General features: G+C 35.5%; 2 protein-coding genes and 1 long non-coding RNA gene across 3 annotated transcripts; 2 read left to right on the forward strand and 1 right to left on the reverse strand.

Moving 5' to 3' along the window:
* The first annotated feature begins 1,046 nt into the window (after window positions 1–1,046).
* On the forward strand, window positions 1,047–9,700 carry LOC146930283 (DNA ligase 1-like). Its single transcript, XM_085701862.1, has 17 exons — window positions 1,047–1,794; window positions 2,363–2,479; window positions 4,044–4,145; window positions 4,221–4,337; window positions 4,532–4,762; window positions 4,849–4,943; window positions 5,981–6,068; window positions 6,282–6,413; window positions 6,890–7,002; window positions 7,359–7,460; window positions 7,541–7,602; window positions 7,775–7,846; window positions 7,948–8,021; window positions 8,111–8,167; window positions 8,707–8,784; window positions 8,915–8,992; window positions 9,110–9,700. Exons 1-17 carry the CDS (start codon window positions 1,051–1,053, stop codon window positions 9,176–9,178), a joined length of 2,331 nt encoding a protein of 776 aa, XP_085557988.1. The 5' UTR covers window positions 1,047–1,050; the 3' UTR covers window positions 9,179–9,700.
* Window positions 9,701–13,651: 3,951 nt separating this feature from the next.
* On the reverse strand, window positions 13,652–15,156 carry LOC146930284 (uncharacterized). Its single transcript, XM_085701863.1, has 2 exons — window positions 15,008–15,156; window positions 13,652–14,794 (listed from the first exon to the last, which is right to left on the reverse strand). The coding sequence occupies exons 1-2, from the start codon at window positions 15,062–15,064 to the stop codon at window positions 14,072–14,074; spliced, it is 780 nt and encodes a 259-aa protein (XP_085557989.1). The 5' UTR covers window positions 15,065–15,156; the 3' UTR covers window positions 13,652–14,071.
* Window positions 15,157–15,767: 611 nt separating this feature from the next.
* LOC146930285 (uncharacterized) lies at window positions 15,768–20,085 on the forward strand. The gene is made up of 2 exons (XR_015006323.1): window positions 15,768–16,076; window positions 19,611–20,085. It is a non-coding gene; the product is annotated as an uncharacterized LOC146930285 (long non-coding RNA).
* The last annotated feature ends 5,251 nt before the right edge of the window (window positions 20,086–25,336 follow it).

The following is a 25,336-nucleotide window of genomic DNA, read 5'->3' on the forward strand; positions in this document are numbered from 1 at the left end:
ATGTTGTTTGGGAGTTATCTCCCGAACGGTTTGCACATTTATGGGGAGCCAAAGGAGCAACCATCTTAAATAATTGACTCATTAATGGACTATCACATCAGGATGTCTATGTCATACATCAGACTTAAATAACTGACCCATTGTGGATTGTAACATCAGGGTGTCGATGTTAGATATCACACCTGAGCGTTTCTTTTGATTGATCATGAATGGCTAACACTAGGGATTACATACTAGATAAAAACTTTATTAATAATAAAATGGAAGAAAAAAAGTGCCTTGTTGGATCCTCCACGAATAAAATGATGAGATTAGAGTCGTACGCGTCTCAGAAGATCATCCTCACCTTCGATTTTTTAACTGCGACCTCAATTCCAACCTTGATTGGTGTTATGGACCGGCCAAAAGGATCTTTGGCCCATTTACTTAGGTCCAATACAATCCAAAGCCCAAACTCCACGTTTGGCTACTTTACTTGCGACACACCCCTTCTCCGCGAGGGGGGGGTGCACGGAGCGAGCGATACTGGTTCAAACGAGCCACAACGTCTCTCTGCACGTTCCCGCAATAAACTCACATGGTGTGTCTCCTAAGCCATGACCATACTCAAGCCTAAAAATAAGTCTATCCTGGACAACATTTGGATATTGAACTTTACCATTAAAACAAACATAGGTTTTAAAAAAAAAAGGTCATGTTAACTTGTGCCCTTAGAGCACAAGTTAAGAAAGTAAAAATAGAATTAAAAGACAACTTTTGCATTGAAAATATAAAGTTTTAGACTTTTAATACAATGAATGTACAATTTCCAAGAAAAAGTTTCTATGTTTAGTTTTTAAACTTGTGCCTCAAGGGCACAAGTTAACATTTCCAAAAAAAAAAAAATATCTAAATCAAATTATAACTTGATCCGACCTATTTTCATAGATAACTCGGTCCGACCTATCTCCATCGCTACTTGACACATAAATCAAGTAATCACATCACATTCCCCCAAATCCATCTTCCCGCCAATTACATCTATCCCGCCGCAACACCATTTCAGAGTGGATGTTAGCATTGCATTTCAAATCGTGTTTCTCTCTTCCGTTCACTACTCGCATTTCCGTCAAATTTTCTTCGTCACTCTTCCCTTCCATTCTCTCACTCCCTCTCTCCTCCACTCCTCGCCGCGCAATGTCGTCAAAACCACCACCCTCCGCCTTCGACAAACTCATGTCTGGCGCACGCGCCGCCGCCAAGAAAAAACCCTCTCCACCTTCATCATCTCCCAAAAAACGAAAATCCCCTACTCCTCCATCGCCACTCAAAACCCCAGATACCGTTCAAAACCCTAACAACCTCAAAACCCTAGAAACCGTTCAAAAACCCGAAGAAGCTGTTCATGAAGAACCACCGAGCAAGATCCGAAATACATCATCATCTTCGAAGGGAATAGTCGCTGAATTGAAGGAAAAGGTTCCGCAGCTGAAGAAGAAACCGGCGAGTTTCGATCCGAGTTCGGTTGTTTGTTGGGAAAAAGACAAACCTGTTCCGTTTCTGTTTCTCTGTTTGGCGTTTGATATGATTAACGAAGAGAGTGGTAGAATTGTGATCACTGACATTGTGTGTAATTTGTTGAGAACTGTGATACATGCTACACCGGAGGATCTTGTTCCGGTTGTTTATTTGTCGTCGAATAGAATTGCGCCGGCGCATGAAGGGTTGGAATTGGGAATTGGTGATGCTTCGATTATTAAGGCGCTTGCTGAGGCGTGTGGAAGGACTGAGCAGCAGATTAAGATTCAGTATAAGGTTGTTTGTATGTTCCAATTTTAATTTTATTGTTGTTGCTAGGTTAAAATACCACTTTAGTTGAAAGGAAAATTCTACCGGACAATTGTGTAAGACTGACGATGTTGTATGAGACAAAGTGTTGAGCTGTCAAGAACAAACGCAGAGATAAATTAAGCGTAGCAAAGGTGATGATACTGCCTTCGATGTGTTGTAAGACTAGACGAGATAGGATTAGAAATGACAATATTAGATAGGGAGTTGGGGTAACACCTATAGTAGAAATTGGAAAAGATGGTGGAAACTGGAAACTAGGCTTAGGTGTTTCGTGCCTAGATTCTTAGTAATGAGAGTAGATAAGAAGAAGAGTAGTCAAATCATTAGAAACAGAGGAAGACCTATAAAAACTATAATAGAAACTATTAAGAAAGATCTAGAGTTTAATGAGTTGAATAAATATATGGCATATGGTAGAGCATTATGACGTCGTTTGATCCATGTAGCCGACCCCACTCAGTGGGATAAGGCTTGATTGTTATTGTTGTTATGTTATCTAAGAAGATGCTAATTGTTGTTTTGTTGTTGACAGGACAAAGGTGACTTAGGTTTAGTTGCGAAAGCTAGCCGTTCTTCTCAGTCTATGATGCGGAAGCCTGATGCTTTGACTATTAGGAAGGTTTTCAAAACATTTCATCTTATTGCAAAGGTACTTTACTGTCAATTTTGGAGCTTAAGTGGGATTGTTGTTTGAGATATTGGTGTTTAGTGCTGTGTACAGAAGTGCAATCTTTATCAATGAAAGTTGGTTTTTATATGCATGGGATAAACCTTTAAGTTATTAGATTATACTATCAGTGTAGCCAAATATCGGCTATGGAGGATTGCAGTGGTGGATTTTTTGACAAACGTCTCAGTCAATTTGTGAAGGATGGTGGTGCTATGGTGTTTTTTGCTGAATTTTAAGCTTTCTGCCATGGTCTTCCATCCTCTATTGATAACACTGGCTACACTTTTGGAATTGGTTGAACTTGAACAAACAAATTGAAGCACATGCCATTTTTTGGTAATTAGTTGTAATGTGGCCACTGGTTAAAATATCGAATCCACAAATATTAGTTTGAGATAATCTGATTTTGAAGACTTGGACTGTTTATCTCTTCACCTTTTGATATTTGTCATTAAAACAAAACCATATTCAGTTTGCTATGTTGATACTCGATCACGTTTAGGAGTTTATTTAAATTTTATATTGCACGCACCAATGTAATGTGTATGAGAGCTTCATTTGTTGTAGTTTTATAATCTTGCAGGCATATGTCTTTTGCTAAAAGCAAAGGCTCAACGATTTTTTTGCTGAATGTTAGTTTTAGTGGTTTAAATCAGTTGTTCTTTGTTTGTGTTTGGGGAAAAATACACTTGCCTCCCCTAAACTTTTTGCATATGTCACTCAGACCCCCTCTATCTTTTCACTTGACAAATACCTCCCCTGTTGTTAGAGCCGTCTAGGTCCGTTCAAAAAAATTCTGAATACTCACACTCTCTTCCACCATGGAAGCATCTTACAATACTTAAATATGAGTCAGTGGGTTTTTTTGGTTCTTGTGTGTTTCCATTCCTACAGGTGTGTTTCTTGTGATTCTTTTTTTGTTTCTAATGTTCATATCACAAGTTGATGCATATCATCTACTCACTTTTTTTTTTTTTTTTGCAATCATGTTTTGGGATAAAATTGGGGAAAACCAAATTAATAGGATGTTGTGGATTTTCTTATGGGGTGTGTGTATGATTCACATGGGAATAAGCGGCCTACACTCTGCAATGTTTTTGTGGGGGTTTATCTTCAATGAAAGTAGTTTCAACTATGATACTAGAGATTTGAAATGAAGGGAAAAAAGGTTTGAAAAGCTTACAACAACGGCATTAATATTTGGTGGTTTAGTGGAGGAAGATGAACCTCATCTGGTCCATTGAAAAGTAATGATATTGATAACAGTGTTAAGTCAAAAAGGAAAAAGGGAGGTGTCTGCCAATTTTAGGTGAATTTAGGGGAGGTTGGTGTCTATTATAAAACTAGAGGTGGACTTTGTGTTACTTAAAGAGACCTCAGGGTAGGTTAGTGTAATTATCCCTTGCGTTTATGTTGCAAGTTAATATGCATGGTCTATTTCATATTAGATAAGAAAAGATGGATTTGTTGGAATTTGGAACAATTTTTAGTTGAGAGTTATTAGAGTTTGCTACTGATTTGCCCTTACTATAAATGTTCACAGGAATCTGGAAAAGACAGTCAAGAGAAGAAAAAGAACCACATAAAGTCGCTTCTTGTTGCTGCAACTGACTGTGAACCTCTATATATAATCCGTTTGCTACAGGTTGCAATTCTTCTGCTATACAAATAATTTTGTGGGTATACTTCACTATGTTAATTACTTGGATGTGTTTTCCAGACAAAATTGCGAATTGGATATGCCGAGCAAACTCTCTTAGCTGCCTTAGGCCAAGCTGCTGTGTACACTGAAGAACATTCTAAACCGCCTCCTGAAATTCAGTCTCCTTTTGAAGAGGTAAGTTAATTTTATTGAAGTAGGGTGAATGGTGATATGTGCTTTGTTTAAAACCTTTCGGGTGCATCAGCTCAATAAGTTGGAGACGGTTAGCTGCTGCTGAGATAGGTGTCAATGCATTATGATGTTGGTGATGATACCAATATTTTCCTTTTCTCTATATGTTTTTGACTTTTTGTTTCATTTTGCATCAGGCTGCTAAAATTGTTAAAAAAGTCTATTCTGTTCTTCCTGATTATGACAAAATTGTGTCTGCACTCCTTACGTATGGTGTATGGGAACTTCCAAAGAAGTGTGATTTTACTCCTGGTGTTCCGGTTGGGCCTATGCTGTCAAAAGCAACCAAGGGTGTATCTGAAATTCTAAATAAGTTTCAGGATGTAGAGTTTACGTGTGAATACAAATACGATGGAGAGCGTGCTCAGGTGATGCTTCATGGTCATACATTCCATTAGAAACATAATGCTTATGATACTTTTTATGTGCAATAACATTAGTTGTATTGAGACAGATACATTTCTTAGAGAATGGCTCAGTAGAGATTTACAGTAGAAATGCTGAACGGAACACTGGGAAGTTTCCTGATGTTGTTGCTGCAGTTTCAAGGTAAAAATTATCAAACTGAGTTGTGAATATTATGTTTGAGATCTGATAGCATCTTCTCATGCCAATTATGAACATTTTCCGAACAACTTGAATTTGTATTTTTTTAACAAAATTATTGAAGTTTTAGGGTTTAACCTTTCAATTAGAATAGGGCTTTGTGTAATGTGCTCAAGCAAATTAGTATTGCACCATGCATAAGCTTGTTTTCCACCGTTGGATCATTAAATCTCATCATATTGCTAATATTTTATTAATTTAATAGCGAGAGTTGTTGATCCATTGGTAGAAACAACCTTGTGTATGGTGAAATGACATATGTCCCTTGTGCACCATAGACTTGGCCTTGCAAATGGAGAAAAAATAATATTCGGAATGATAAAATAATACAGATATGGTCTGAATGATACATGTGATGTTTCGACAAACTATATATAAGGAAATTTAGAAATCAATCGTAAAGAGGTAATTTGAGATACTCTAATATATGTGTTACGATAAAAATTGTTGTGTTGCAGTTTTTTTAATTTATTCTTACAGTCCTCCTTAAAGCAAAGCTCATTAAGCTATAAAAAGAAAAATGTATATGGACTCGACAAAACATGATTGAAAGTCAACTCAGACTAAAAGAGGGCAGACAGGCTATTTGGGATAAATGTATATTAAGGGTGATTGGAATTCATGAACGTCTGGTAAAAAAAAAAGAATCATAGATTAGAACATTGTGATATTAGAGTTTCAGATTTTGGAGAAACTTGGCAGTGGAATTGTGACAAAGACAGATAATATAGGATTGTGCTATATGATACTATGTTGAAATTATAGTCTTTAGTCCTTTCGATGTAAAGGGAGGAAATTAATACTCAGAATCAGAATAATATAATTGATTTGTTGTGAGTGACATGTTGGATGTCATGTTGAGATATCAGATTCCGAATCCTAATTATAGGACTACTGATTATATTCAAACAAGTATGCCAGTTGCTTTCAAATAGAATTTTTCAACATCATAGTTTCTGATATTTGCTGTCACTGAACAGGTTAAAGAAATCATCTGTAACATCATTTATCCTTGATTGTGAACTTGTTGCATATGATCGTACAAAACAGAGAATCCTTCCTTTCCAGGTAATCTCATTGCCGGTCCTTTATTTTTACGTGTGGCAAAACATCATTTAATTATAGTCTGAAAACTTTTATACTATCAAGCGATCAAAATAAGATCCTTTTGCCACTAATGTCTCTGTTGTTTTACCTTTATTGGTGATTCAGCTTTCCAATTTCTGATATTGTGTTTGAGTTGAGATTCGATAATGTTATAATAACCTTACATCTTGACAGGTGCTTAGTACTCGTGCCCGCAAAAATGTAGCTTTGAGTGACATAAAGGTTGATGTTTGTGTCTTTGCTTTCGATTTGTTGTACCTTAATGGCCAAGCACTTCTTCAGGAAAACTTGAAAATCCGTAGAGAGGTAACACCTTTTATCTTTGCGTTGCTAATAGTTTCATTTCTGTTTTCTTTATTAAGCAGTTGAATCCATGATAGAGTTGGCGGAAGGGTGGAAACCTTGATGAAGCTTCTGCATTCTAAGACAATATTTGTAGCTACTGTCCACGAAATATAAGAGGAGCTGTGTTAGGTAGAAGTTTAGAATAAAGAGGAATTAAAGTAGATAGGTCAAGGCAGTTAGTTAAAGGAGACTCAATTTGAGAAATAGTATAAATGAAGCATTGAGGAAATAGTATTTTTGAGAGGACCAAGCAAGAACTTTATTATCCCATGGGAAGAGTCTTTTCTTTTTTATTTTGAGGGAAGCAGGCCGATTGAATCTGTTTTCTACTGTTAATGTTAAGTAGTTCATTATTGTATATCATGCATCTGGAATGAGCGGTCTTCTCATTTTTTTTAATAAGAACTGTATGTTGACAAGTGCCTAATTTTCTGCAGCATCTCTATACCTCTTTCGACGAAGAATCTGGATTCTTTCAGTTTGCAACATCAACAACATCAAATGATGTTGAGGAGATACAAAAATTTCTTGACAAAGCCATTGATGCAAGGTTTTTTTTTTATATAGTTTTTTTTTTAATTTCAATTCTAGTTCATTTAAATTCAAGATGTAGATAGAAATTTCATTATTTCGGCTGTAGTTATATGGTGGGACCCCTTTTTGGGCCCTGCGTATGCGGGAGCTTTGTGCACCAGGCTGCTCATAAGTTATGGGGCACCATTTCTACTTAATTTAGTATACTCTTTAGTTGTTGTTTTCATGTGATTGCACTATTATCAAAAACATTTGATAGTGTAACACGTCATTGTATATCTAACTCACAGCTCTTCCAAATTTGGTTTCTCTTGCAATAATTTGAACAATTATTTTTATCATTTATCATTTGCCTTATCTCTTGATTTTCAGTTGTGAGGGATTAATTATTAAAACATTACATGAAGACGCCACATATGAACCCTCCAAGCGGTCACTCAACTGGCTGAAACTGAAGAAAGATTATATGGAAAAGTAAGGGACATGATATTTATTTTTCTTATTTTACTTTTATATTGATGTGTTTGCATTTATTTATCGGCTCTACTTTGCAGTATAGGGGACTCACTAGATTTGGTACCTATTGGTGCTTTCCATGGTCGTGGGAAACGTACAGGTAATCATATAACATACTCTTTAATGTGGTGATGCCTATTTTTGTTATCATTTTTAACCCGATATTTCAACTACATCTGAATATGGCTAGGCCTTGGGAGATTTTTTTGTGCTGTTAATTTATACATTTAACTCAGTGGTCTGAAATGAATTAGTGACATGATGTCTTGTAGGAGTGTATGGTGCTTTTCTCCTTGCGTGCTATGACAACGATAACGAAGAGTTTCAAAGCATTTGTAAGATAGGTGAGCGTTTTATGTTGTATAGAGCTCTCTTGCTTATTGAACTTAATTTTCACTTTTTTTACCAATAGCTTCTCACTTATACTTCATGTTATGGTGGGTAGGAACTGGATTCAAAGAAGAAGTGCTTGAAGAACGTTCTACTAGCCTTCGCTCTAAAGTGATTCCCAAACCAAAGGTCCCTGGCTCTTGTTTCTCTCCGAACTACCATTTCTGAGTTCTGCTTAGTATTTTATGAACTAATTCAAACTTGATCCTTTATTTCAGACATACTATAAATGTGGAGAATCAATCAATCCTGATGTATGGTTTGATGCGAGTGAGGTAAATTTTTTTTTGTTTGCAAATGCCATCTCATTTTTTTTTTGTTTATTAATATTATGGGTTAATAGTGCCTTACCCCCCCCCCCCCCCCCCCCCCCCCCCTGTAGTATAGGTCATTTCCGGTTTTCCCCCTGTAAAATCTTTTTTTTGAATTTCATCCTTGAAATTTGAAGATTTTTTGGTTTTGGACCTTCATGGAAAATTTCACCCCCTGTAATTTGAGCAAATTTAGGTTTACCCCGCTTGTAATTTGAGCAAATTTCGGTTTACCCCCCCTGTTAATTTGAGCAAATTTCGGTTTACCCCCTGCCATATCTTCGATTTTTTACTGTCAAAATTCATGAAGGTCCAAAACCAGAAATCTTCAAATTACAAGGACGAAATCCAAAAAAATTATTTTACAGGGGGTAAAACCGAAAATGACCTATATTACAGGGGGGTAAAACACTATTAACCCTAATATTATCCTATAAAATTGCATTATGCTTACAAGCAATTTTCTTTGCATTAGTTATATATTATTATCTTCTTTCGTTTAGGTGTGGGAGGTGAAAGCTGCAGACCTGACCATTAGCCCTGTTTACCGAGCTGCAGTGGGCATAGTAGATTCTAATAAGGTATTTGAAAAAATTTGAATTGATGATAAAAGGATTAACTTAATTTGGAATTCTGCCTGTTCACATTGTGTAGTTGATAATGATAGCTTTTAACTTCTATTGATGGTACTTTTGTATTTTCTGAATAAAGGGTATATCTCTTCGATTTCCCCGTCTAGTTCGAGTTCGGCCTGACAAAGCTCCTGAGCAGGCCTCCTCGTCTGAGCAGGTAAAGTACAGTCCAATCTTTCATTATCCGACTAACTATATATCATAGGAGATTGAGAAAGAGTAAGGCAGGAAATAAATTGAATTATTTGGTCATTCTTTAACCATTTTCTTTCAGGTTGCTGAAATGTATAATGCTCAAAAACACAATCACAATGACAAACAGGATGACAATGAAGATGATTGAGGGAAAAAGTTTCCTTGCTTTTCTCATACTGTTAAACTATGAAATCTGAGCATTATTCTGATACCATGTGAGTAAATGTTAAGATGCAAATCCTTTACCTTCAAGCTAGGTCAGAGTACATTACTTCTTATCCAACATGATTAGGTATTTGGCATACACCATGGTGTAATTAAGCTAATGGAGGCTCCAAACAATAGGTATTTGTGCATCAAGCATGCCATTTGGAAACTGGGTCTTTTTTCAGAAGGGACCCAATGTGCCTGGTATTGCTTGTGTATGTATTAGTGTTTGGATGCGCATTATCTTTTATTTTCTCGCTTCCCGATAATGTTTCAATGTAGGTTTACTAAAGCTTACAATTCCTAGAGTTAGCAAATTGTGCGGCGGTAGTGTTTTCTCATTTTTCCAAACAGTTAGTTTTGTTCCTCTATCATGATACTGCACTTAAGGCTAGCGTTGACAATAACAGCTTACATTTTGTGCATGCTCATGGCATCTCAATATGTAGGTCCTTTATCATGATCCTACCTTTGTTATTTTTTCTTATATTATGTACCTTTTTTTTTTTGTCAAAGACAACTTATGTACTTTATCCGTGAGAAAAGTGAAAGAAAAAAAAAAAAAAATACCAGTATAAAAATAATTGGCAGTTATTTTTTGAAGGTTCAATCTTACGTTTTCAATAATTGCTTTAAATCAATTCTTCGTCTGTCTAATTGCTTAAATAAATTCCTCACGTTTCATTTTTAGTTGGAAAGCCGACCTCACTTAGTTAGATAAAAACTTGGATGTTGTATTCATCGAGTTGGAAGAACAGCCAATCCAAATTGAATAGTTCCTCAAACTTTTTTCAAATTAATGATTTGGTTCCTCAAATTGAATAGTTCACCCTAGAGAACAAAGACATCTCAAATTTTCAATAAAATCCATGATTGAGATGCCCTAAGTTACCCTATAAAGTGAATTGGTAGAGTAGTCAATCTAAACACGGTTGAAAAAAATAATTTATTTTAAGCAATTGAAACCACACGGTTTCACGCACCCTTGAAATTTCCTACATTAAAAGTATTACTAAGCCTTCGTTTTTAAAGGGTTCGCAGTATAATGGGAGTATTGAAAACTTTTATCCAATGTCCACATGTTTTCATTGTCTCGTGGAGTCATTATCTTTGGTTTTTCAATTGTATTGTTCTATATTGTGCTTCCTTTCATTCTGTAGATGTCACTGTTTCAAATAGCTCCCTCCAGTGAACAACTTGACTTGGAAGATAAGATTGAATATATTCCCACCACCATGGAGTGGTGGACGAGTCCTGCGTCTTCTGGAAACATGTTAGAGAAAGAAAAATGGACTAGGTTCAATTCAATGATTGCCGTGAATAGAAACCTGTCTTTTTTAGTAGAAACCTGCCTAATGTTTTGAACTATGGGGGTGTGTATAGTAACTGCTACTAGTCTAGTCAAGATAGTGACGATTTTCAAGCCTCCGCGTTTTGTACAATAAGCCTCCTTAAACTGTTTTCACTTTACAGCACGTATTTACATACAATTTTTTATCTCGGCCGTTAATATCGGGTAGTTTAAATTATACAATAATAAAATTAATATAAAGTAATCTTGATCGTTAATTTGAGATTGGATGGTTGAGAAACAAAAATAAAGTAGCTGCGCACTAAATCTAAATCTGTATTTGTAAGGTTCTAACATTGGTTACATCTAATTTTTATGGTGCAAATTAACATTTAAGCCCTCAAAGTTTAAACATGGAACAATTTCTTGTTTAAAATTTACACCAAGATTTGAATACCTCTTTAGCAAACATCCATCAAAACCAATGAATGATCCATATATTGATTTGAATAGTCTACATCAAGACAACACATAACTTTTAAAATCGTGGTACTAAATTTGGAAAAGTGACTAGATGATTGACATTATTGAATTTAAATGACTATTACTATTTTACATATTTAAGAGACCACAAAATTGACAATTTCTTACAATTCTAAGAACTAAAATTTTGAATTTTCTCAATTTTTGAGATTCTCTAATATCACTTCTGATGTGCCCATCCGAAAAGAAAAAAAAAACTTTGTATTATTAGTAATCTGGAGTTTAGATGAGGTAAGTAAAATTTTATTAAGAATTATTGTAATTAGACTTAATTGTTTGGTTAATGACTTAATTTTCTTCCCTTCTTTGAACATATATAAGCTCTTTACTTTGTTTAATTATGGCGCTGGGCTTTTACATGATCATGATTTGTGTGATCTTAATTAAGTCCATGGATGGAATTGACTAAACCTCCAATTAAATTTGTCTTATAAGGATAAAACGCGTCATTTGCGCAACCCCGTGTTCAACGTTCATAAGTGTGTTAGCGTGTTTTATTGGACTTCATCGTTACCCTTACTGAAAGGGAATATGCATTTGATGTAATGTTATGTACCTTACCAGAGATAAACTAGCTGGATGAAAGTAACCCTTTTTTGTTCTTTTTAACGACTAAGAAAGCAATTTGATGTATATCTTTCAAGAGTGATTAGTGTAGTCAAAATGCTAGCAACAGTTTGATATGGGTTTATAAGACCCGTGTTTGGAAATTAAGTGTGGTTCACATGTTTTGAAAATGTGTTTACTTTAAGCAATGCTACCAAAACTCATTTTAACATTTTCGTTCTAATACTCACTGTTTTATTGGATGAAATATATGTAGTCCTGTTATATTATATGAAATTCATTTCTAAAGTGGTATGACCTATATATATTTCACTCAAATAAGAAAGCGTGTGTCACAAAGAGTGTGTTAAAGTGAATGTTGGTAACATTCTTGTTTAATTTTGATATGCGGTTGGTGTCAAGAGTTTTATACTATAAACAAATCACAATCATTTATATTGTGACTTTTAAAATAGTCATGATTAAAATAAACAATTTTCATAATTTGATGATTATGATATTGACGGTGTAAAAACTCTGCACCAATAATGCATATGAATTAAATCATTTAAAAATAGATCTACGACATTAAAGTTTTTGTTGTCGCCACGACTACATTGTGACTGCAATCGAAGCATGATTTGAGTCTTAACAATAGGGTTTTTGTTGTCGCATCGATTGCGATTAAGGTGTGATTTAGGCCTTGACATTAGATTTTCGATGTCGCTGCAACTTCAACATGATTGCAATTGAGTCCTTATTAATTGTATTCGATCACAACAATTTTTTCAATGATCAAAGATAGCTATAGGGCCATTCCTACAATTTAAAACCTTGCAAACTATTTTTGAACAATGCCATGCACTCTCCTCATCTACTTGTCTCCTATGGAGAAGACTATCCATGTGACCTCTCTTTACCTGTCCTTGACTATATGACCTTGAGCAAGCAGCATAACTGTTGTAGAACATGGCTACAAACATTTTAAGTATGAACTGTGCTGCTTTCCATGCTACACACTTCTATTGAATCTTGAAATATGTAAAACTAGGACAAAAAACAGTTATGATAGTTGGGTAACAACAAAATGATCTTGGATAACTATCTTACTTGACCAAAAATGACACACGTGAATTAGAGGGATAATAATATATTATCTAGCTCAAATTAAATATAACCTCTCTTTTAATTAATTTCTTGGGCTATTGAATATAATTAAACTTTTTATTTTATACCATAAGAATTCAAGCATGCTTCATTTGTTGGGGAGTCTATGAATTTTGCTTTCATTGTCATGCTTTAATGGAACATGATAGGTAAAATGGAGATATATTAGTCAACATTTTCTACTTCTCTTCTTCTGTCTCTTCAGAATGAAGAATCAACAGATTGAGTGGGAGCAGATAAATAAATAAAATTAAAGAGGCTTTAGGGAATAATAATTAGTATTAGTACTGCAAGAGAGAAGAAAAGAAATATCTTTATAAATAATTAGAAATTGAATAATGATAACTTGTCTAACAAAAGCTTAATATATAATCATACATCACACCAACACTAGATCCTGATTCTGATTTGTGGTCCCAACATGCAGAGCTAAGGGCCTTCACTTCACCCTTTGGTTGTTGGCCATACCATCTTCCAATCCTAACGACTACACACTCAATAACTATTCTTCTTAATTGTTGATGTGATCTTATAGTCTAGTAGATCAATCCCTCTCACAAGATTTTGATTACCTCATATAATAATTTGACGCATTCACACAATCAACATATAAATGACTGTCTGGTCGAGTTCAGACAATTTAGATTTTAAAGTTAACATGTTGAAATTTAAATACATACTATTCGGTTTCAATCAAACAACCATCAATATACTAACGTTAAACTTGAAATCTCTCTGACATACATACCTATAAAGATCTCTACTACATTGTTGTATCGTGTAACGACCTTTACGATCAATAGAACTAGTTCTATCGGTTGTAAAAGCTATTACACCGTGCAACAATAATAAAGAATCTAAATCCCATACACACACTCAAATCACTTGCCGCACTACATTAATTTAGTTACCTTACAATTATATTACAAAAACCTTTTCCTTTCACAAAGAAACAAAACTAGAATGTGAATGGAGGAAAAAGCCAAGGAAAACCCTTCACCCCCCCAAAATCAAGAATTTTTTCTTCTTCTTCAATTCTTCCTCCACCACTATACATATGCTAGATCAGTAGAGTACCATCTTGCTAATGCTAATCATTAATGCTATTAATTAACTTAAACATATTATATATCAATTAAAAACTAAGTTGGTAAAATTGGATCTAGTTGCACGTCGAAAGCGATCTCAACCATTAATTTAAGATCAGACGGTTCAGAATACACAGTAATAAAATCCTCTAGTACTTGTTGAATGAAGTCAATAGTAACAGTGCTAGGTACTAGGTAGTCAATGGAGTACAATCCTCTGGTACTTATTCTCAGCAGAAGGAGAATCAGAACCTTCACAAAAAACCCTTTTCCTACTATTGAATCTTCCACAGTTACTGTTAACAAAGGACTCTGGATGAAGTAGTTGCTGCTGCTGATGCTGTGGTGGTTGTGGTGGTGAATGAATGGTCACAGGTGGAATCTCAAAGGACTCCAATGGTGGTGGAGGGTGTCTCCATTGAGGTAATGGTCCTGCAAGCAAAAGGGTCTGAAGCAAAGGACCAGCTTTCATCACTGCTTGTAAAAGTTTACCTTTTTCTGGCAAAGGTTTATCTTTTGCTATTGAATCAATCATCATCATTGGTTGTTCTGTTCTTGTTTGTTGTGGGGAGGATACTATGCTTTCTTCACAATCTGATAGTGATATTCCATTGTTGGAAGATTCAATTCCTCTCTTTTGTTGTTGTTGTTGTTGTTGTTGTTCATCTTCAATGCTTGAGATTCCAGACAAAGGATCTTGGTTTTGTTGTTGTTTTTGTTGCTGTTGGAAAAGTAACTTTTCTAAGAAAAGTCTTTGGCATTTTTCTTGTGCTTCATCTCTTTCGCGTACAACTTTGTTGAAAAGTTCTTTTAGGTTATGTAGTTGTTCATCTCTTTTTCTTAGTTCTTCTTGTACTGTTACTCTTGTTTGTTCTAGCTCCATTGTTGTGTACATCAAGGTTTGCTTCAACTCATCCATTGACTGTATCACAAAAATCACAATGAAATTTATTAAAAAAACACTAATGATCATTTTACAACGGTTCTTCTGACAGGATATGAAGTTAGTCTCATAAAATTAAAAGGTAACTATAAAATGCAAGTTAGTCTTATAAACATTTTGGATGAATAGTTGGTCCTCAAATGTAACTATGAAGAATCAATATTTGTAACGAAAGAAAAGAAGTATAGGTACCTTTCCTTGGCAGTAGTAAGCCCAAGATAGAAGAGGGGTACGTTGTTGATTGTCCATGTTCTTAGAAAGAGTGGGAGAGAGACAGAGTTGTGGGAGAGAAATGAGAAAAGAAGAAAAGGGGAGAAAAAGAGTGTTAGGAGTGTTATGAGGGATGGTTGAATTGAAGGTATCTTATAAGAAGGAGTCCAAGTAACTGTATAAGGAAGGTTGCCTTATAAACCGGGGGTTGGAGAAAAAAACAGAAAAACAGACAATAGGCAATCTGTGGCCAAATCCTATCTCCCTACCCTATGCTCTACAAAATCCTATTTAATAACACATACAAATTCTATTTAATAAGACAAGATTAACTGGTTTAATCGTAGGTATGTTATACTATTTAGAATAAACTTCGTTATAATTCTGATCGTGAGGGTGATCCTAATTTTATATGTCGTTTTTGTAAGTATTGAGTTAGACCTAACTCAAATTCTAAGGTATATTTCACATGATCAAATGTTAAAATTCATTTATTTTAATCGTGAAAAACAATTTATGTATGATGTAATATTTATCTCACTTGTAAATTGTATACATGTTATGTTATGTATGTGCATAACTACTATATATGGAACCAAATTGAACTGTGAAATAAAAAGCAGAACTATACAAAACTAGTCATATATGTTTTTTTTTTCTTCGTTTTTTAATCAACTTCCTTTCATGGACAAAGTCCTATTCAGGTCACTATTGAACGAGAAAAACTTGGGAAAATTGCTGTTGACACATTCCATTTGGCTGGGACACACATGTAAAATACGCTTTTGCCCCCTCGGCAGTTAACTGCCGAGGAATTTGAAATCCGGCTGCAGTTAACTGCCGAGGAATTCCTCGGTAGTTAATTGCCGAGAAAAGCTGTTTCATCAGATGAAACAGTCACCTGCTCCCCCTACACACTATTTTCTCATCACCTTCCATACAACTCCAATCCAACCCAAAATCCTAAATTTTTTTCCATCAAATCTTGCTCCAAAATGATTCAAGCATCAAGCATAGGATGATTCAACACACTTTTGACGTAAAAAAACAGGTATTGTGCATTTTATTCGGTTTATTTTTTGGAAATGTTACACTGTCATGGTTGGTTTACAACGTCAGTCACATAACACTGGCATGGGGAATCTCGGCAGTTTACTGCCGAGGAAATCTTCGGTACCTTACTGCCGAGGAAAACTTCGGTAGTTAACTACCGAGGAACTCTTGGGAAAAAATTTTGGTGCGAAAAAATGGCAGCTACTGCCATTTTTTCCAAACTTTTTTTTCTTTGTTTTTTTTTGTTTTTTTTGTTTTAGTTCATTATGGCATTGATGTTTATGCATTAGTTAGTTGTTAATTCATATTTATGTGTTGTTTAATTATAGTAATGACCGAGAACGCGGAAGATGTTTCGGAAGAGACAAAACATAATTTTGTCCAAATTTCCGGAGATGTCAAGCCGCCTAAGGTTGAAGTCAAACCAAACATTGAACAAGCTTCTAAATATGTTAGCCCCGGTGTCGTCCCACTTCAAGCCCACGAAGTGGACACGGCTAGGTTTTTTTCTGACGACATTAAGTTTCAAGATAGAGAAGAATTGCTTGGGTGGGTACGGTGTCAAGCAAATAAGGCGGGATTTACAATTGTTACACAAAGATCAAGCTTGATCCATCCAATATTGCGCCTAGTGTGTGAAAGGAGTGGAGCTCACAAAGTGCCTAAAAAAAACCAAAGCATGCGACAACGGGCTCAAGAAAATGCGGGTGCTTGTTCATGATTAGTGGATATCAAAGTACGCAAACAAAGGAATGGGGATTGAACATTCTTAATGGAGTTCACAACCATGCGATGGAGCCGGCTTTAGAAGGACACATTCTTGCCGGTAGATTAAAGGAGGATGACAAGAAGATTGTACATGACTTGACCAAGAGCAAGATGCTTCCAAGAAATATTTTGATACACTTGAAGAACAAAAGACCACATTGCATGACAAATGTGAAGCAAGTGTACAATGAACGTCAAAAAATATGGAAGGCAAATAGAGGTGACAAGAAGCCGTTGCAATATCTAATCTCGAAGTTGGAGGAGCACAACTATACTTATTACTCAAGAACACATGGTGAAAGTAATACAATCGAAGATATCTTTTGGGCTCATCCAACATCCGTTAAGTTGTTTAACAATTTTCCAACGGTTTTGGTTATGGACTCCACCTACAAAACCAACTTGTATAAGATGCCAATGTTTGAGGTAGTTGGGGTAACTTCGACCGATTTGACATATTCGGTTGGGTTTGGATTCTTGATGCATGAGAAAGAGGAAAACTTTGTTTGGGTTTTAAAAATGTTGCGTAAACTTCTTACTTCAAGGATGAATATGCGTAAGGTGATTGTTACCGACAGAGATGAGTCTTTGATGAAAGCGGTTGGAATTGTTTTCCCGGAAAGTTATGGTATGAATTGTTACTTTCAATGTGCAAGCAAATGTTAAACAAAGGTGCGTCTTAGATTGTAAATATCCTATGGGAAAAAAGGATGGGAAAGAGGTGAGTAATCGCGATGTTGTCAAGAAGATCATGAGGGCATGGAAAGATATGGTTGAATCGTCCACTCAAGAGTTATATGCAAATGCATTAGTGGAGTTCCAAGATGCTTGTAGTGATTTCCCACCTTTCCTAGCCTATGCCATGACCACCTTGAATGAAGTGAAGGAGAAAATAGTGAGGGTATGGACAGACCGTGTGTTGCATCTTGGTTGTAGATCCACCAATAGGGTAGAATCGGCTCATGCTTTGGTGAAGAAATATTTAGACAATAGTGTGGGTGATTTGGGTACTTGTTGGGAGAAAATACATAACATGTTGTTGCTTCAACACACTGCGATACAAACAGCCTTTGGTCAGAGCGTTACCGTGTTGGAACATAGATTCAAAGATGTCACTTTGTACTCCGGCTTAGGTGGTCATGTGTCTAGATATGCTTTGGACAACATTGCTATGGAAGAGTCACGTTGTAGGGAAACGTTGTGCATGAACAAGGAAATTTGTGGTTGTGTTCAAAGGACATCTTACGGCTTACCATGTGCATGCGAAATTGCAACTAAACTCCTTGAAGAAAAGCCAATTTTATTGGATGAGATACACCACCATTGGCAAAGGTTACGCATGGGAGAAGAAAGTAATGAACTTGGTTTTTCGGTGGATGATGAGTTGAAGGGTATTGTAGAACGTCTCAAGAAACTCCCTTTCCAAATGAAGCTTGAAGTCAAGGAGGCTTTGCGGCAATTGGCATTTCCTGAAACCACCATGATGTCTCCACCACCACAAAAAGCAACAACTAAGGGAGCCAAGAAAAAAGTGGACATTGCGAGGTCTAAAGGAAGAATTACATCCACTAGCCGGATCCCTTCTTCTTGGGAGGTTGTTGATTCCCAAAATCCGGATAGTCAACCGTCACCATCACCAACAACATCATCATATAAAAGGAAAAAAGGTGCTCGTCTTGGTAAAGCACCAATTTCCCCACTTCCACCACCTTCTCGGTATCCAAAGCCTAAGGCTATCCCGGTTATGAGGCCTATTGATTATATGCCACGCTTCATGCTTCCATTTATTGAAAAAGTGGTGGATGTTATTGGCGATGGACATTGTGGATTCCGGGCTATAGCCGAGTTCATGGGCTTAACCGAACAAAATCATCTCATGATTCGTACATATCTTATTCAAGAATTGAAAGATCATAGAGATGATTATGTTGAAGTATTTGCGGGTGAGGATCGTTATAACTACATTTTAAATGGCTTACATCCTCCCGCAAATACAAAAAGTTGTGCACATCTTGTTGATAAGTGGTTGACTTTTCCGGACATGGGGCACATTGTTGCTAATTATTACAAAAGGTGTGTGGTTGTGTTGACAAATCTTGAAGTTGGTAACTCAGAATCTTTTTTCCCACTAAGAGGGCCACCACCGCCGGGCAAGCAAAAAACTCCCATCATGTGCCTTGGGGTAATTCCTAATCACTTTGTGCTTATTTACTTGAGGAATGGTTGTCCACTACCTCCATCATCTACGGAGTGGCACAATCACAAGAAACAAGATGCGGTGACTTGGGAAGATGAGTATTTGGATCAACATGAGTTGTTCCGAAAGCTCATGGCTATTGAAAGTGGGAACAAACCGCCAAAACCACAAAAGGAATCAAACAAAGCGGCGCCTATTTTGTTGGACACTCCCGAAAAACCAAAGCAACAATTTGAAGTTATTGCGGAAGATGAGGAAGATTTTATGTCACTTGATCTTCTCCAATCACTTGGCAATTAACAAGGGATTTTTTTGTCGGTGTTAGTCCTTTTTTTTGGTAGAAATTACACCGACGTATATTTTGGGGTCAAAATTGTAATGCCAATTTTTTGTGGCCAATATATAAGTAACATTATGTAATTTATATTGATATATATGATAACATGACTTTTATTGACTTGAAACTAGTGCAATACTTATTTATAGCTTATTAATGTTTGCGCATTTGATTTATTCGCTATTACATTCCATTTAATTTTGTTCTAATCTATGATTATTTTGTTAAAGCTTTTGTCAAGTGAAACATGTCAGAGGTTGCAAGAATTGAAGGGCGTGTTAGGTATTGCGCGTTTAAAAAGACGGTTAAGGTTATGATAACACCGACGGACTCTATTGATGATTTGAAGACACAACTTAACACTTATTTTGAGCATCTTGGTGAAAATCAATATACACGTCACTTGTCTGCTCTAATGCCAATGATAGACCTAGGAGAAGATAGAGATGAATTCACATGGAAAACGGCAAGCTATATGCCTTGGCTTATTAAAGACGATAGCGACGTCGGATTTATGTTTAGGAATATGGTGGAAAATAATGTATTATATATATATGTTCGTTCCATATGCAATTGTAATGAATGTAAGTAGGGATTTAATTTAATGATGTGTAATGATGTGTAATGACTTGTAATGTGTTGTTTGATTATGGACACTATGTTCCGTTTTGATGAATTTCAAACTTTTGTGTGGTTTGAACCAAATGTCGGTTTGATTTAATTATGGACATATGTAAAAGATATTGTATTTTTCTTGTTTATGACCGAGTTTCATTGTTGTATAATTTGAATTGCATATGGAAATGCTCTGGTAAAATTACAGGTAAAAACTGGCCGAAAAATGGCTTGGAAATGCTTAGCATTAATGCAGAACCTGCTGTCTGCATAAATGCTTTCCTCGGCAGTTAACTACCGAGGAATTCCTCGGCAGTTAACTGCAGCCGGATTTCAAATTCCTCGGCAGTTAACTGCCGAGGGGGCAAAAGCGTATTTTACATGTGTGTCCCAGCCAAATGGAATGTGTCAACAGCAATTTTCAAAACTTGGAAAGTGACGGTAAAAAACAGTGGTAACCTTTTTCAACTGTAAAATAACGATAATAACCAAACACATGTAACTTAAAGGCCAATTATACTAAAAATCATCTTCCTTCCTTCCTTTTTTACTCATTTTTAGAAAGACACAAAAGTTAAGAAGTATTTTTGTTAGGTTTTTTTTTTATAGTAATGTTATTTAAACATAAATATTTTGACACGGTATTACAACACTATAAAAATACACCATTAATTTCTAAAACACATTAATTAAAACTGCAATCGTACGTACACTGTATATATGTATGGTGTCGGACAAAAAATAAATTGTCAAAATAACATTTATTTTTTTAATGAGTTAATCCACATTATTTTATGACTAGAAATTGAACTCGATACTACAACACACCATGCATACACACACACACACATGTATATATATAGACACACACCAAGGGTGGACATGTGGGCCGAACCCGACCCAACCATTCGAAAACCAAAGAAATAAAGAAAAGAACTTGAATCAAACAGTTAGACGAGTAAGGCAGGTAGCCCATTCCATTCTCGGTGGACAAGTGTGGGTCAGACTGAATGAAAGGATTTGGACCGTCGTGAATTGCATCCACCTGAAGTTATTTTTATATATAATACAACGTCTTTTCAATATTATAGGGAATACAATATCAGACTGAATGAAAGGATTTGGACCGTCGTGAATTACATCCACCTGAAGTTATTTTTATATATAATACAACGTCTTTTCAATATTATAGGGAATACAATATCATTTTGATCTAAAAACATTCCTAGGTTAAATCAAACATACACTTTACGGACTCATTCATTTCACTCGTTTCTCTCTCAGTCTCCCAACAATGAACCCTAGCAGAGAGACTGGGAATGAGTGAATCACACCCAACACCGTGACCCAAGTTTCGTCTTATGGCAACACTCTGGATGAAAATTCTTATTGGAAAAATATTAAGCTTTAGATCTTTGTTACTATAACATTGTAGTTGGTCAAACATTTCCAACCTTACTTTCTAAACATTGCAAGATTAAAGTCATGCAAACTTTTTAAATTTAACATTTTTTTTATACAGCAACTGTTTTTAATTTGAAATTTATATTATATTTAAGCTAATTTGGCTCTTTCTTTTTCCTCACGCGTGGGCTGCATTTTGCAGTAAATCCAAACATTTATTTTGTTTTTATTATTGCACAATTCCAAACGGTTCAATTATATCAACATGACATGACATAAGTGCCTCATTTGATTTTTCTTTTCTGGCTATAAACAATGAGTAATGATACATAGACACCCTAAGGTGGCAATACACTCTTTGACACCCACACACAAATATGACACATGGTCACGTAGACCCCGCACAAGCACACTTTCTCTTTCCTCTCCTCTTCTCTCTTCCTAATGCATGGGGTGTACAAGGGTGTATGGGAATAAAGGGCATCTATGTATCATTTTCCATAAACAATTTACAAGATAGTATAATTTGTATCATGACTTAACCACTTAAAATTCAAATGTGCTACATCATTTATGTATTCTCTCACTAATCCCCTCTTTCTTTTCTTTCTTCTACCCATACTGTACAAGGACCAATTTAGAAGATTTTTAGTATGAAACACATTTGTACATTGTAGATGCACGTTTCTTTTAAGAACAATAGTACTGCAACTAACTAAGCAATGAACATGGTAATATGATGATATAGTGGTCAAGTGATAGAGGGCTCTAGTGGTCACAAAAAGGAGCTGGTAACCAAACTTCCCACTACTATTTGCCCAAAGATGAGGCACCCCTTGGAAAAAGTCCTACTATATGGAAAAGAATGCTTGCATTTGACGAAATCAATAATAACTCAACACTGTATCTTGTAGAAATATCAAATTATATTTTGATTAGAGGGTAATCCTACAACATACCCCTACCCTCTAGGGTGGGATACTTTGTTCATTTTGACCGTTAAACCTATGATGAGGGAAAATTAGTTAATTTCATGATGTATTATTATCATAGGCTACCTAATTTAGGAGTACTTCATTTTGTCAAAGTTAATTATAGTAGTACTATTATGGAAAAATATAATATCATTAATTATATTATCAATGTTTTTCTACTTTCAAGAAAGAAAAGAGTAAATCCAAATTGACAATGCAAAAACTAAGGGTATGTTTGTTTCTAAAGAAAGATAGTGGGGAGGAAAGAAAGTTGAGGGAAAGAAGCATCTTCCCTTGTTTGGAACACTATAGAAAGGTTAAGGAAAGAAAGATTTTAGTAGGGCCCACCTTATAAAACCTTTCCACACTCAATTGCACTGAAAGATTGGGGAAACACCAAAATTTGATGGAAAAGTCGAAAATACCCCTCCTATTATTGTTGTTTATATCTTTTACCATTCATTTGTCATTTCTTTTTAATTTTTCAATTTACGGCATTGTTTTTGTTTTGTCTTGTCTTACAAATGCTACAAATGCTTTAACACTTACCATTAGCTACACATTCTTTTTGCAATGAAACAATATAGACGTGTGTGCATATGTGTGTTATATATATATATATATATTATATTTGCTCAAGGGTATTTTTGTCAATTATTAAATATAGATCTTTCTTTCCTTCAACATTCTACTTCACTTTCTCTTATACCAAACAACTAAAACAATCCCCTCACTTTCTACTCTTTTACTTTCCTCATACAATCTTTCCTTTCTCCATCTTTCCCTTCACTTTCATCCCCCAACCAAACATACCTTAAAATCCAAAAGGAGTTGAGTGGGGTACAAAAACCTTTATGTCCAATCTAAATTTGATTAGATTCTCTGCAATTCCAATTTGGGTGTACCTTTTCTCTAATTATTATTTGCTTGTTAAAAGAGTGTGGATTATTGCTGCATAGGATGCGGCAAATTGAAGGAATAGAAAAGGATGATAGCGCAAGTGCACCTTATAATCCGTAAATATATAAGCAAGCTAGCTAGGTAGGTGAAATGCCAGACAAAACGGTATTAAAACCATAGTTATGTTAATGTAGTCACAACTCCAAATAAAAAATATTTAGGTATATTCACATAAAATTGAAAAATTAAAACAAAAATAAATCAGTCACATCAATTAATATCATTTAATTTTATTCTCATTTAAATTTTTCTATGTTTTGTGAGTGTGCCCAAATCATTTTGATTTAGGGTTGTACCCATCTAAGAGTGTGTTTGCCATCACTTTTTTAACTGAAATTGCGCTTTCCAATGTATTTCCACCGTGAAAAATGTGAAGCTGGAAATTGTAGAGTTTGGCAAAACGTGGTTTTGGTGGGTATCCACCGTGATGGCAAACAGGCACTAAGACTTTCTTGTTCTTGAGACTCATTTTGATCTTTATTAGTAAGTTGTGACACTTGAAGTATTGTTTAGAGGTATATGCACCTTGAATTTTCCCTTTTCATTTTTCATTGAATATGATACAATATAATAGAGTAATTTTTTAGTTATCATGTAATGTTATCGATAGGAGTTTAAAGACAAATAATGTAATATCCCGTTTGTCTGTATCGGAATATTACTAGTCGATCGTGTTAAAGGATTAAAGTTTATGGAAAGTAAGTTTAATGGAAAATATTTATTATGTTATGTCAGCTTAATAAGGGTAAAGTATCAGTGTCGGATTTAACACGCTTGAGGCAAGGGTATAATTGTAATTTCACGGAAAAGGATATTTATATGTTTTGGGTGGGAAAATATCTCATTTCCCTTATCCTTTCTCTCTCTATGTTGGAAAGAATTCTCTTCCTTCTATCTTCTCTCTCACGCCACTCTTCTCTCTTCTTCTCACCAATCTTCCAAACCTTCTTCCTCTCATGGCAAGCTTTTAGAATATGTTTCCTTAAGATCTCTTAAGTTAAGGGAAGCTTGAAATTTGTTTGATTTCTCTATTTCTCCACTCAAGAATGGATTCAAAGAAATAAGGGTTTGTTGGTGTTGAGTGAAGATGAAGTTTGAAGCTTGATGTTGTACATGTTATGGTTTCATTTTGAGCAAAGAAGCAACATGAAGTTTGGAATGGAGTGATTTCACTACTTTTCTTCCTCAAGGGAAGTTCATGAGGAATTAGGGTTTTGGTAAAGGGAAGCTTTGAGTTGGAATATAACTTAAGGATTGATAATCAACACGGATCATGATGTCTTAGTTTGCAAGAATGAATGGTTTGAGCCAAGGAAAAGCAAGTGATCAAGAGCTAGGGTTTTGAGGTGTGAAATGGAAGTGATGCTTGGAAGCTTAGGAATCTTGTGCAGCTTTGTTTAGGTGAGTTCCATAGATAGTTTATCCTACCCTTTGGGATATGTTTATGTCTTGTAAGGATAACATGAAAATTCTAGGCTTTTCAAGTATTATGTTCAGTCCCCTTTTTTAGCTTTGCTTGCTATACTTGCCATTACTTGCTATAAAAATGTTTTACAAATTTCCTATGGCCTTTAGAGTCATAACATGCATAGAGACACTTGGTTTTGAAGATTTTGGGTCAAAAACACCATTTATGCAGGTGTTGGACTGTCATTACTCGCCACAACGAGCAGATAGCTCGCGAAGCGAGCTAGACCTCCAGGGAAGGGTGTTTACTCGCCTCCAACTCGCAGCTGCGAGCAGCTACTCGCCATGGCGAGCAAGCTCACTCGCGAGGCGAGTAGACAGTGCACTTGCACTATTTGCTTGTTTCGCGTAATGTTGACAAGTTCCGGCTCAAGTTTCTTCAAGCAGTCTTTTATTAAATAACCCCTCAAACCAAGGTCCTAAATGATAATCTTTTACAAGGCTTTCATGTGAATGAAGCAAGTAGTTGGTATAGCTAGTCAAGCATGGCAAATGAGAGAATGACATGATATGATATGTATTGGGGTAGCAAGTTA

Source organism: Medicago sativa, chromosome 4, assembly GCF_051527215.1.
Source record: "Medicago sativa cultivar Bolivia chromosome 4, Bolivia_mono, whole genome shotgun sequence".
Classification (NCBI taxonomy): Eukaryota; Viridiplantae; Streptophyta; class Magnoliopsida; order Fabales; family Fabaceae; genus Medicago; species Medicago sativa.